Below are 12,833 nucleotides of genomic sequence, written 5' to 3'. Positions count from 1 at the left end.
ATATTCCGACCGGGAGTATGCATTGAGCCTAAACAGCCGAATAAAATTTCTCCTCAGAAGCGACTCATGCACGCGCATCATTGAAAGGTCCTCCGAGCATCCACTTACAAAAGGCGATAATATATTTCAACCTGAGGTTCCCTCGTAAACCTTCAGTTATTTCGCGGGCTCTGAGAGCCTATTGGAGCCCTGGGAATTGTCACGTTACAGCTAAGATCCTTACTTTTCAATAAAAAGAGGTAAGACGCACGACTCCTTGTCAGACAGGGTACTTCCTGCTTGAAGCCTTGTCAGGTTTTTGCCTGCCATAGGAGTTCTGTTATACTCACAGACACCATTCAAACAGTTTTAGAAAATTCAGAGTGTTTTCTATCCAAACCTGAACAATAATATGCATATTCTAGCTTCTGAGTTGGTGTAGGAGGCCGTTAAAAATGGGAACATATTTTTTCCAAAATTCTCAATACTGCCCCCTATACCAAACAGGTTAAAGAAAAACTAACAGGTCTGTGAGAGCCGGAATTCTTACTGGTTGGTAGGTGATCAAATACTTATGTCATGCAATAAAATGCAAATTAATTACTTAAAAATCATACAATGTGATTTTCTGGATTTTTGCTTTGTAAGTAGGAAAACCTGCAAAATCGGCAGTGTATCAAATACTTGTCCTCCCCACTGTGTGTGTGTATGTATGTGTGTGTGTGTGTGTGTGTGTATGTATATATATATATATATATATATATATATATATATATATATATATAATTTATTTACCCCAAAAATATGGGGGATTGGAAATGATACAGACAATAACATTGATGGAAGCAATAATCTATCCTCAATATTAAAGCTGATCCACCCCCTGAAAAAAAGATAGATATTTAAAAAAAAATCACATTCGGCTGTTTTTAATCTTTACTTTGTTAGAACGTCCTTTCTGGTAATATTTATTATTTATTTGGTGTTTACACTGTTCCAAATTGTCCTATTTTATTTATAAAAACATTTTTACACGTTTTTTTATTTTTATATAATATTATTATTATTATTAACGCTCCTTTTTCTCCTTCATATTGTTACTAATAATAAGTGATGTCATTATCATTAGTAGTGTTAGTATAGCAGCCTTGTATAACCACCATCCAGCTGTAAGCCTAAGAGCGCATCCTGTTTAGCCTTAATACCGTAACTTACTTAGGCCTATATTTCAAGACTTCTATAGGCTACTGTATCAATCATATGTGTCATTCATGATTTGAAATGCAGTCAAGCATTTTAATTTTAAAAGAAAGTGACCCTTAAATAATTAGCTTAAACAATAAATAAACTGTTCCATTTCGGAAATCGCATTTAACGAATGAATGCGACTGTTTTTAGTCTTTGTTTTATAAAGGCTTTAAAAAAAAATGTTACCACTGGTATGTGTATAATTTATTTATTGTTGTTTACATTGTTTACATTGTTAATATGCATGCAGAGCTTGCTCCTTACCTTTTATTTTTCTTCATATCCATTATTTTCCACAACTAGTCAAATTTATTCCACACATCTGACTTCCCCTTTACAACCAGTAAACATTTCCCCATTTCGAGTTTATTTGTCACGTCCTCTGTATCCATTTTGCTGTTACGGTTTTTGGCGTTTGTTATAACCATTTTATTGATGTGATCATGATATGCTATAGGTCAGGCCCTATTGGTCACGTGCATGCGATGCATACATGTCATGTAAAGAGAGCAAGGGTTGAGGGAATAGGGAATGTTTTTCCACAAAAAATGAGGGATTTTGGGAACAGCTTTTCAGTCAGAAATGACTATGTTGCAGCTTCAGCAACCCGTACAGCGTGATAACTGGTGGTCGCTGCAGCATCCCGTACAGCGTGATAACTGGTGGTCGCTGCAGCAACCCGTACAGCGTGATAACTGGTGGTCGCAGCAGCAACCCGTACAGTGTGATAACTGGTGGTCCCTGCAGCAACCCGTACAGTGTGATAACTGGTGGTCGCTGCAGCAACCCGTACAGCGTGATAACTGGTGGTCCCTGCAGCATCCCGTACAGCGTGATAACTGGTGGTCCCTGCAGCATCCCGTACAGCGTGATAACTGGTGGTCGCTGCAGCAACCCGTACAGCGTGATAACTGGTGGTCCCTGCAGGAACGCGTACAGTGTGATAACTGGTGGTCGCTGCAGCAACCCGTACAGCGTGATAACTGGTGGTCGTTGCAGCAACCTGTACAGCGTGATAACTGGTGGTCGCTGCAGCAACCTGTACAGCGTGATAACTGGTGGTCGCTGCAGCAACCCGTACAGCGTGATAACTGGTGGTCGCTGCAGCAACGCGTACAGCGTGATAACTGGTAGTCGCTGCAGCAGGGAGGAGACAGAGGGACAACAGGTGTTTGTCACAGTCACTCGCTGTCTTTTTTTCTTCTTTTTTTTTACACACAGCGTTGCAAGATTGAGCCCAGCACAATCAAATCAATTGCTGGTCGGACTCCCTCTAGTCATTTGTGTGTCTTAATTATTTAATCAAACAGTGTGCTTAAAGAATGAGACAAGCTAAGGGAATATAAACTCAGCAAAAAAAGAAACGTCCCTTTTTCAGGACCCTGTCTTTCAAAGATAATTTGTAAAAATCCAAATAACTTCACAGATCTTAATTGAAAAGGGTTTAAACACTGTTTCCCATGCTTGTTCAATGAACCATAAACAATTAATGAACATGCACCTGTGGAACAACGGTCGTTAAGACACTTACAGCTTACAGACGCTAGGCAATTAAGGTCACAGTTATGAAGACTTCGTACAATAAAGAGGCCTCTCTACTGACTCTGAAAAACACCAAAAGAAAGATGCCCAGGGTCCCTGCTCATCTGTGTGAACGTGCCTTAGGCATGCTGCAAGGAGGCATGAGGACTGCAGATGTGGCCAGGGCAATAAATTGCAATGTCCATACTGTAAGACGCCAAAGACAGCGCTACAGGGAGACAGGACGGACAGCTGATTGTCCTCACAGTGGCAGACCACGTGTAACAACACCTGCACAGGATCGGTACATCCAAACATCAGGTCCTCACCAGACATCACCGGCAACAACGTCGCCTATGGCACAAAGCCACCGTTGCTGGACCAGACAGGACTGGCAAAAAGTGCTCTTTACTGACGAGTCGCGGTTTTGTCTCATCAGGGTTGATAGTCGGATTCGCATTTGTCATCGAAGGAATGAGCGTTACACCGAGACCTGTTCTCTGGAGCGGGATCGATTTGGAGGTGGAGGGTCCGTCATGTTCTGGGGCGGTGTGTCAGAGCATCATCGGACTGAGCTTGTTGTCATTGCAGGCAATCTCAACGCTGTGCGTTACAGGGAAGACATCCTCCTCCCTCATGTGGTACCCTTCCTGCAGGCTCATCCTGACATAACCCTCCAGCATGACAATGCCACCAGCCATACTGCTCGTTCTGTGTGTGATTTCCTGCAAGACAGGAATATCAGTGTTCTGCCATGGCCAGCGAAGAGCCCGGATCTCAATCCCATTGAGCACGTCTGGGACCTGTTGGATCGGCGGGTGAGGGCTAGGGCCATTCCCCCCAGAAATGTCCGGGAACTTGCAGGTGCCTTGGTGGAAGAGTGGGGTAACATCTCACAGCAAGACCTGGCAAATCTGGTGCAGTCCATGAGGAGGCGATGCACTGCAGTACTTAATGCAGCTGGTGGCCACACCAGATACTGACTGTTACTTTTGAATTTGACCCCCCCCCTCTTTGTTCAGGGACACATTATTCCATTTCTGTTAGTCTTGTCTGTGGAACTTGTCCAGTTTGTCTCAGTTGTCGAATCTTGTTATGTTCACACAAATGTTTGCTGAAAATAAACGCAGTTGACAGTGAGAGGACGTTTCTTTTTTTGCTGAGTTTAGTTGATTTGATTAAAACACATACCATGTGTCTATATATGGAAAAATACACATTTTAACATTTCAACAAATCGATTGGTCGAAAGAACAGACGACTCTTGGTTGACCAAGATTTTCTTTTAGTTGGGGATTACCCTAGATTTCCTTATGAATCCTAACCCCCACCTATTTTCTCTGTTGTCCTCCAGGGCGACGCCAGGGGCCAGCTGGTGTCGGAGCGGCTGGGCCTGGGCCACAACCTGGACCTGTCGGACACCATGGTGCAGCAGAAGCTGGACGAGATCAAGGAGCAGATCCGCCGCGAGATCCGCAAAGAGCTGAAGATCAAGGAGGGTGCGGAGAACCTGCGCAAGGTCACCACGGACAAGAAGAGCCTGGCCTACGTGGACAACATGCTGAAGAAGTCCAACAAGAAGGTGGAGGAGCTCCACCAGGAGCTCCAGGAGCTCAACGCCCACATTGTGGTCAAGGACCCCGACGACCTGCTAGGTATGGCTATTTTTCACAGGGCGTGGGAGTAACTAGGGTTGCCAAACTCTTGAAACTTTCCACAGGTTTTTCAGAAATCCCTGGTTGGAGGATTCACTCGCTGCTTATTCCCTCTGGATTTCAGGAATCCTTCAACAGGAATTGTTGAAAAACCTGGAAACTTCAGGGGATGTAGCCTATGTGAAACCTTTCTTTTGATATGAGGTGTATGTACTGAATGCTTTCCCTCTGTCCTGTTTGACATAGGCTAAACGGAATTTAGTGGAATACAGTACTATGCTCTCTTCAGGTGTGGTATTTCTTGGTACAAGGACATTCAATACATGATACAGCACATAATACACAAATAGGACCCACACACAATGAATGCCCTCTATTGTGGTGACTCATCTTCTAGGAGCTGACACTGGCATATTCCTTATTGTTTTACAATAGGGCTCCGTTTAGTTATTTTCGAGGCTGTTGAAATCTGCTACCATGAATTTATGAACAACAGTGGATTTTTAGCACGTTACTGGAACACGGGTAAATGTTTCAGGGGATGTGCAGGGAATAGTTCATCTTATTAATAGTGGGTGGAGAGAGAAGGACTGGGTTTGTCTGTCTGCTGCTATGGCATTTCTTACTCCCTAGTTGTAGACATTGGAAATGGGGGCCGCCTTTCTGTATGTAATGGAAGTCATAAAGATTTTGAACGGGATCTAAAGCACTTACAAATTTGTAACGTATTGTACGAATTAGAGCATTTTTCAGGACAAAACATAGCATACAAAATGGATGACGTTGTTCATAATTGTGCACAATTTTCGGGGACCCATTTTGTCTCGTGATAGCTACATTCAAAACTACTTGCTGAAATTATACAAAACCTTTTTATAACTTATCTTTAAGTGGGAACAAATTTAGCCTGACTCATTGAACCCTTATCTGATGAGAAAGGTGTTTTGTTCAGTGATGCATGGCCAATGGTATGTCGTGGAACTGGGAACTGGCCAAGTTCTAGAGCAACAGGGGGAGGGTTCTGTCCTCCACAACTGATGTCAGATCACCTTCCCCTTTTTTTTCACACCCAACCTTAACCAGCAATATGACAACACTAAACAAGTCTTAGGTCAGTTGTTAAATGACGATGTAACTGTATGTGTTGCGTTCTACCCTATCGGTGGCTGACCTTGGATCAGACGTTGGGCTGGTTCCCCTGTCAGCGCTCCAGGAGTGACATCACCCAGCTTGATATTCATTTACTTTTTTTGTTGTAATTTTAGCAGACGCTCTTATCCAGAGCGACGTACAATAGGGAGTGCATACATGTTGGTACTTTTTCATACTGGTCCCCCGTGGGAAACAAACCCACAACTCTGCCATTGTAAGCACCATGTTCTACCAGTTGAGCCACACGGGACCATATTCAATGGCTCAGCGTTTGTCGGCTGGCCCAGCGTGAGCTGTGTGGAGGAGGGGGCCCTTGACTGGTCCTGACCCCGACCAAACCCCTCTCTTCTGGAGGGAAGCCCTGGGTCACAGACACACACACACACACACACACACACACACACACACACACACACACACACACACAGACACACACGGACACACAGATAATCGAATGTCAGTTAGGACTGCAATACAGTCCGCACACACACAACATAGCTGAGTATCAAACGTTTATTTTTGCATCTGCTTACACTCAGTTTGAGCTTGAACACAGATCAAACATATGTTCGTAGGAATCTTGCGGACCCATAATCATTCTCGTTAGTGCTAATTTAGCGGATGACTTTGACTCTGGTGCTGCCTAGCAACCTGACGTTCTCCTTTATATGCATTGCCAGGTTATTGGCTGATTAAATTAATTATTACACTCTGTTAGAATGAATTGACGACCTCCTGAGGCATCTCCAGAGACGCCAATGTTTAGCAGGATGTGCTTCTCATGCTAAAGCGGTGTGTGTGTGATATTTGAATGCTAACTGTGGTTAGCGCTGTTGACTGGGTATAGGCCTAGAGCTATTAGCGGTAGGGATATGTTGGTCAGCTGTGGAGCCATTTCAGCACAGGAAGTTGGTCGCACCTTAATTGGGGAAGACGGGCTCGTGGTAATGGCTGGAGCGGAATATTGGACCTCTTATTTCTGTTCTAATTTAACTGTAAATCGAAATGAAATCTAACCCTCAAAATGAGTACAGTTTACCTCAAACTGTCACCAAGATGACGGTAAGAGACAGTATAAGTCAGTCAGGCAGGTTTTTGCCCACCTGTGTGTGAAGAAGCGAGCATTTGCTCAGCACTCGTCTCGGGGTGCAGCGGTGAGTAGGGGTGCAGCGGTGAGTAGGGGTGCAGCGTTGAGGGGTTCTGCCCAGGCATGAAAACCAGTGAGCTCATCCCTCAGCACCGCAGCTTGACTGAAATGATAGAGGACACTTTTGTTTTTGGAGGGAAGGAAGGAGAGTACTTGAGGTGTGCACAGCACCGGACCCAACAGCCCCTGGGGCAGGACAAGAGCATGGAGTACCTGGGTGGCAAAACTGTAGCGAAGCGCTTTGCAACGGAAGATGAACTTGAGCGTTTCTTATTGGACACCTTCAGGTAGTCCCTCCGTGTTTGTCCATTTTCTTCTGTTTTTTGTTCCTAATGAACACAACCCCGGCTTTTAGCAACAAGAGCCTGTCAGTCATACCATATATTTGCTTGTACAGTAACGTCACATCTTGTCTTGAGCAAGTTTGTGCTTGTTTTTTTCCAGAGACCGCAACAGGGTTCCTCTAACTTCTGTGCTGTTTGGAACAGAAATCCCAACTCTTCAGGGAATTTTAGTAAAGAATCTAAGTGTACATACAAGAATTCCCCGACATCATTAGTTTTCATACCAACAGACAGGGATGGAAATTACTTTTCAGACCGGGCTGGTAGAAAATGTGCCCAACTAGCCCGTGGGATAGTGACATTTAGTATTTGGAAATATTGCATGGAACAGATATTCGACCCGGGCTAGTAAAGATTTCAGTCTAATTCCCCGGCTGGCCAGTGTCCAAAATCCTTAAATTCCATCCCTGCCAACAGGCTTTCTGTTTTTACACAAATTGCTTTGTTGTGGATGGTAAACAACAACCTGGTGAATATGGCTGCATTGAACAAGATAAGAAATGCATTATGGCCAACTAAGACCTTCCATACAAGCCTTTGAATGTTATAGCTAATAAACATGCAAACTTTATTGTTGTATTGTAAGCGCTTTAATGGGTTTTAATATCCAAGCTTCATATCTTCCTTTCCGATCTTCTACCTTGGTTTCTAGAGTGCCCTTTGACCCCGGACACCCCAGCTAGCGAGGCGAGGATGTGCACCAGCAACAGCCGCTTGGCCGCCCTGAAGAAGCAGAACGACATTGAGCTGAAGGTCAAACAGGGGGCAGAGAACATGATCCAGATGTACTCCAACGGCTCTTCCAAGGTATGCCCACTGACCTCTTGCCCTTCAGAAACAGTAATTTTCAGTTTGTGACCTCTGGGTCATGTTCATTAGGGCACTTAACTCTACAGAAAACGACAATGAGCGTGTCCTATTGGTTAATTCCAGGTAGTCCCTCCTTGCAGTCTCTTGTTCACTTGGCCCTTCTTGGAAATGAGCAGGTAGGGTTTTTCCAAAGTGTCACAGTATGATGCAACACATATCTGTATTTTGAAAGTTCTATATTTTGAAAACTTGATTGCTGACATGCAAAACATTTTTGGACTGTATCAACAGTGGAATAATGTAGCAAATCCCAAATTATAGTTTTTTTAAGTGGTATTTTCTTTTTAAGAGACCACAAAATCCATTATTCAAAATATTGAGCTCAGTTAGCACCATTATAAATATGGTGTATGGTAGGACTAACCTACAAGATAGTGTCCCTGGCAGTGACACCAGACATGGTATAACAGAACTAGCTAGTACTCCCTGTGCAGAATCATGTTAAGTAACCCCAGCCATATTAACAGAGCATTATCAGGCCGTATTTAGCTCTGCACTGGTTACTAAGGTGTAGAATGCTGATGAATTCAGCTAAAATCATACAGCACTAATACATTAGGGATATTAACGCTAAAGTGTGGAATGATAGCAACCTCAGTGCTAACTACTAACCACAGCATTTTATGCAAAGGTGCCCTTTGCTAAAATCAGCCATAGCTGGCTGTGAGCACTAGAGGTCGACCGATTATGATTTTTCAACGCCGATACCGATTATTGGAGGCCCAAAAAAGGCCGATACCGATTAATTGGACGATTTTTATTATTTATTTGTAATAATGACAATTACAACAATACTGAATGAACACTTTAACATAATATAATACATCAATAAAATCAATTTAGCCTCAAATAAATAATGAAACATGTTCAATTTGGTTTAAATAATGCAAAAACAAAGTGTTGGAGAAGAAAGGAAAAGTGCATTATGTGCCATGTAAGAAAGCTAACGTTTAAGTTCCTTGCTCAGAACATGAGAACATATGAAAGCTGGTGGTTCCTTTTAACATGAGTCTTCAATATTCCCAGGTAAGAAGTTTTAGGTTGTAGTTATTATAGGAATTATAGGACTATTTCTCTCTATACGATTTGTATTTCATATACCTTTGACTATTGGATGTTCTTATAGGCCCTTTAGTATTGCCAGTGTAACAGTATAGCTTCCCTCTCCTCGCTCCTACCTGGGCTCAAACCAGGAACACATCGACAACAGCCACCCTCGAAGCAGCGTTACCCATGTAGAGCAAGGGGAACAACCACTCCCAAGTCTCAGAGCGAATGACGTTCGAAACGCTATTAGCGCGCACCCGCTAACTAGCTAGCCATTTCACATTGGTTACACCAGCCTAATCTTGGGAGTTGATAGGCTTGAAGTCATAAACAGCGCAATGCATTGCGAAGAGCTGCTGGCAAAACGCAGTAAAGTGCTGTTTGAATGAATGCTTACGAGCCTGCTGCTGCCTACCATCGCTCAGTCAGACTGCTCTATCAAATCATAGACTTAATTATAACATAATAACACACAGAAATACGAGCCTTAGGTCATTAATATGGTCAAATCCGGAAACTATCACGTTTATTCTTTAAGTGAAGTACGGAGCCGTTCCGTATTTTATCTAACGGGTGGCATCCATAAGTCTAAATATTCCTGTTGCATTTCACAACCTACAATGTTATTTCATAGTTACGTAACATTCTGGCAAATTAGTTCGCAACGAGCCAGGCGGCCCAAACTGTTGCATATAACCTGATTCTGCGTGCAATGAACGCAAGAGAACTGACACAATTTCACCTGGTTAATATTGCCTGCTAACCTGGATTTCTTTTAGCTAAATATGCAGGTTTAAAAATATATACTTCTGTGTATTGATTTTAAGAAAGGCATTGATGTTTATGCTTAGGTACAGTCGTCCAACGATTGTGCTTTTTTTCGCAAATGCGCTTTTGTTAAATCATCCCCCGTTTGGCGAAGTCTTCACAGTTTGCAACGAGCCAGGCGGCCCAAACTGCTGCATATACCCTGACTCTGTTTGCAAGAGAAGTGACACATTTTCCCTAGTTAAAAGAAATTCATGTTAGCAGGCAATATTACCTAAATATGCAGGTTTAAAAATATATACTTGTGTATTGATTTTAAGAAAGACATTGATGTTTATGGTTAGGTACACATTGGAGCAAAGACGGTCCTTTTTCGCGAATGCGCACCACATCGATTATATACAACGCAGGACAGGCTAGATAAACTAGTAATATCATCAACCATGTGTAGTTAACTAGTGATTATGATTGATTGATTGATTGTTTTTTATAAGATAAGTTTAATGCTAGCTAGCAACTTACCTTGGCTTCTTACTGCATTTGCGTAACAGGCAGGCTCCTCGTGGAGTGCAACGTAAAGCAGGTGGTTAGAGCGTTGGACTAGTTAACCGTAAGGTTGAATCCCCGAGCTGACAAGGTAAAAATCTGTTGTTCTGCCCCTGAACAAGGCAGTTAACCCACCGTTCCTAGGCCGTCATTGAAAATAAGAATGTATTCTTAACTGACTTGCCTAGTTAAATAAAGGTAAAAATATATATATATAAAAAAATATATCTGCAAATCGGTGGCCAAAAATACCGATTGTTATGAAAACTTGAAATCGGCCCTAATTAATCGGCCATTCCGATTAATCGGTCGACCTCTAGTGAGCACTGTATGATATCAAGGTGTGGAATGTTGGCAACCCCCGGTCAGCGCTCCCCTGCTGGAGCGCCTGGAGAAAGTGGCACCATCCTGTGGGAAATGGCATGGCCTGATGATGTCAGCCAGGAAATGCCTGTCAGACTGGAAGTCTTTCCTGCCCTCTACGCCGGCACGGCATAGCATAGCGCGCTCCTCCACCAAAGGAATTCTGGGTGGAGCCGACTAGTTTACTCCACGGGCCAGTGTGTGCGTCAACTCGAGGGTCACCGATAACACAACACAATGGCATTCTACTTTCGCCTGCGGTGAATAACTTTTTCCATGCTTTCATTGAAAACTTTTGCTCCACTTAAGGTCATGATTTGACGAGAACGTGTTCCGATTGGGTAACCCACGCACGCACCCACACATTCTGTCTGAAGTATGATGTGGAATTTGGCTCAGGTGTTTTGGGTTATTTTACTCATGAAGAAATGCTGTTGTTGTTCAATATCTATGTTGATCAATATCACACAGTCCAGTGAGTTACTTTCTGTTATAGACGCCTCTGTGTACCTGTTGATGGTGTGAGTGTTGTCTTCATTTTCTGCCCAGGACCGGAAATTGCTAGCGACTGCTCAACAGATGCTCCAGGACAGCAAGACAAAGATTGAGTTCATCAGGATGCAGATCCTCAAAGGCAGCCAGGCCAGCGAGTTGAGCTTCGATAACAACGACGTCATGGGTGAGACGCACACCTGCCTGTGACTCATTCTGGCCATGGCTTCCTGTGCTGTGTTATCCCCTCTGACACATATGGATACACAAGCGCACACACACACACACACAGTGGATTCACTACATGGAATCACTGATCTAGAGATTACTTTCCATCCTAAATATTTACTCACTGTGTGATCCAGATGAGTGATTCTGCGCCTCCTCTTGCTCAAACTGATCCCCTCAAACGCCCTGATAGTCTCTTTAACAAGGTCCTCTTCCTCCAGCCAAGCCCATCATCAGCCCGCTGGACCTGCGGGTAGAGGAGCTGTGTCACCACGCCAGGATAGAGTCAGCCGTGGCCGAGGGCGCCAAGAACGTAATGAAGCTCCTGGGCTCTGGCAAAGTCACGGAGAAGAGGGCACACTCAGAGGTACAGACCACAGCTATAGTTGAGTAGGAGTGCTGATTTAGGATCAGGTCCCATAGTCTATATAATTATGATCTAAAAGGCTAAACTGATCCTAGGTCAGCACTCCTACCCTGGCCCCAAAAACAACTAGACAAAAAAAATATGTTTTCGAAAGCTATTCCTAAACCCTTAGTCAACTCACTGCTCAACAAACTTATGCCCAAAATGGGAGCAAACGCTTTCAAAATGTCTGGGCGTGCCTGTTGGACAAACTCTATACAAAATACCCATTCTGTTTGTGAACTTGTTTTTCCTGGACCACATTCTGTAGAAACCAGTATGAGAGCAAACACATTTTGAAATAAAAACTAAAACTAAATTGTACATTCTGAGTTTTCACCCATTTAGTGCCAACTGAAGATGCCCCTGTTTTGACCCTCAACCTTGCTGTTCTCCCCAGGCCCAGGCCCGTTTCAACGAGTCCAGTCAAAAGCTGGACCTGCTCAAGTACTCCCTGGAGCAGAGGCTGAGTGAGCTACCCAAGAACCACCCTCGCAGCACCAACATCGTGGAGGAGCTGTCCCTCATGTCCTCGCCCGCCCTCAGCCTGCGCTCCAGCATCATCTCCACCCAGAACCAATACAGCACCGTGGCCAAGCCCGCCGCACTCACAGGTAAAAGGGCTTATATCCCACAGCAGTGGTCATCAGTTGCATGCGGTTAACCTCTGAATGTAGAGCTGAATCTTAACTTGAGATATGCGCCTGTTAATCTTGTCAAGGGAAGATTTGTGCAAAAACTTGACTTACAAAGATCTCAAGTTCTAGCCTTTTATGTACTGGCATTTTGGGATTTCAGTCTTTAAAGTATGCAGTTACCAATATATCATGACGGTAGTGCTGTAGCACTGTGCTTAGCCTGGGCTCATAAAATCTATCACTTTATGATAAATCTCTCGTCTCCCACAGGCACGCTAGATGTCAGGCTCATGGGCTGCCAGGACCTGCTGGAGAACGTTCCGGGTCGTTCCAAAGTCGGTTCCGTGCTGCTGCCTGGCTGGAGCCCCAGCGAGACGCGCTCCTCCTTCATGAGCCGGGGGAATCGCAACCGAGGTGCCAGCGCACGGA

At 43.9% G+C, this 12,833-nt stretch overlaps 1 protein-coding gene across 1 annotated transcript in view; it reads left to right on the top strand.

Moving 5' to 3' along the window:
* The window catches only part of LOC115170007 (serine/threonine-protein kinase N2), a 48,821-nt gene that overhangs the window by 19,260 nt on the left and 16,728 nt on the right, over nucleotides 1-12,833 (top strand). The window contains exons 2-7 of the mRNA XM_029726200.1: nucleotides 4,103-4,403; nucleotides 7,699-7,853; nucleotides 11,190-11,319; nucleotides 11,582-11,727; nucleotides 12,167-12,380; nucleotides 12,675-12,833. The exon at nucleotides 12,675-12,833 is cut by the window's right edge and continues 27 nt beyond it. Of these exons, the coding sequence (XP_029582060.1) occupies nucleotides 4,103-4,403; nucleotides 7,699-7,853; nucleotides 11,190-11,319; nucleotides 11,582-11,727; nucleotides 12,167-12,380; nucleotides 12,675-12,833 (1,105 nt within the window). The remainder of the gene's footprint in view (nucleotides 1-4,102; nucleotides 4,404-7,698; nucleotides 7,854-11,189; nucleotides 11,320-11,581; nucleotides 11,728-12,166; nucleotides 12,381-12,674) is intronic.

The sequence above is a fragment of the Salmo trutta genome, chromosome 31, assembly GCF_901001165.1.
Source record: "Salmo trutta chromosome 31, fSalTru1.1, whole genome shotgun sequence".
Lineage (NCBI taxonomy): Eukaryota > Metazoa > Chordata > Actinopteri > Salmoniformes > Salmonidae > Salmo > Salmo trutta.
This window is presented reverse-complemented; position numbering and strand designations above follow the sequence as displayed.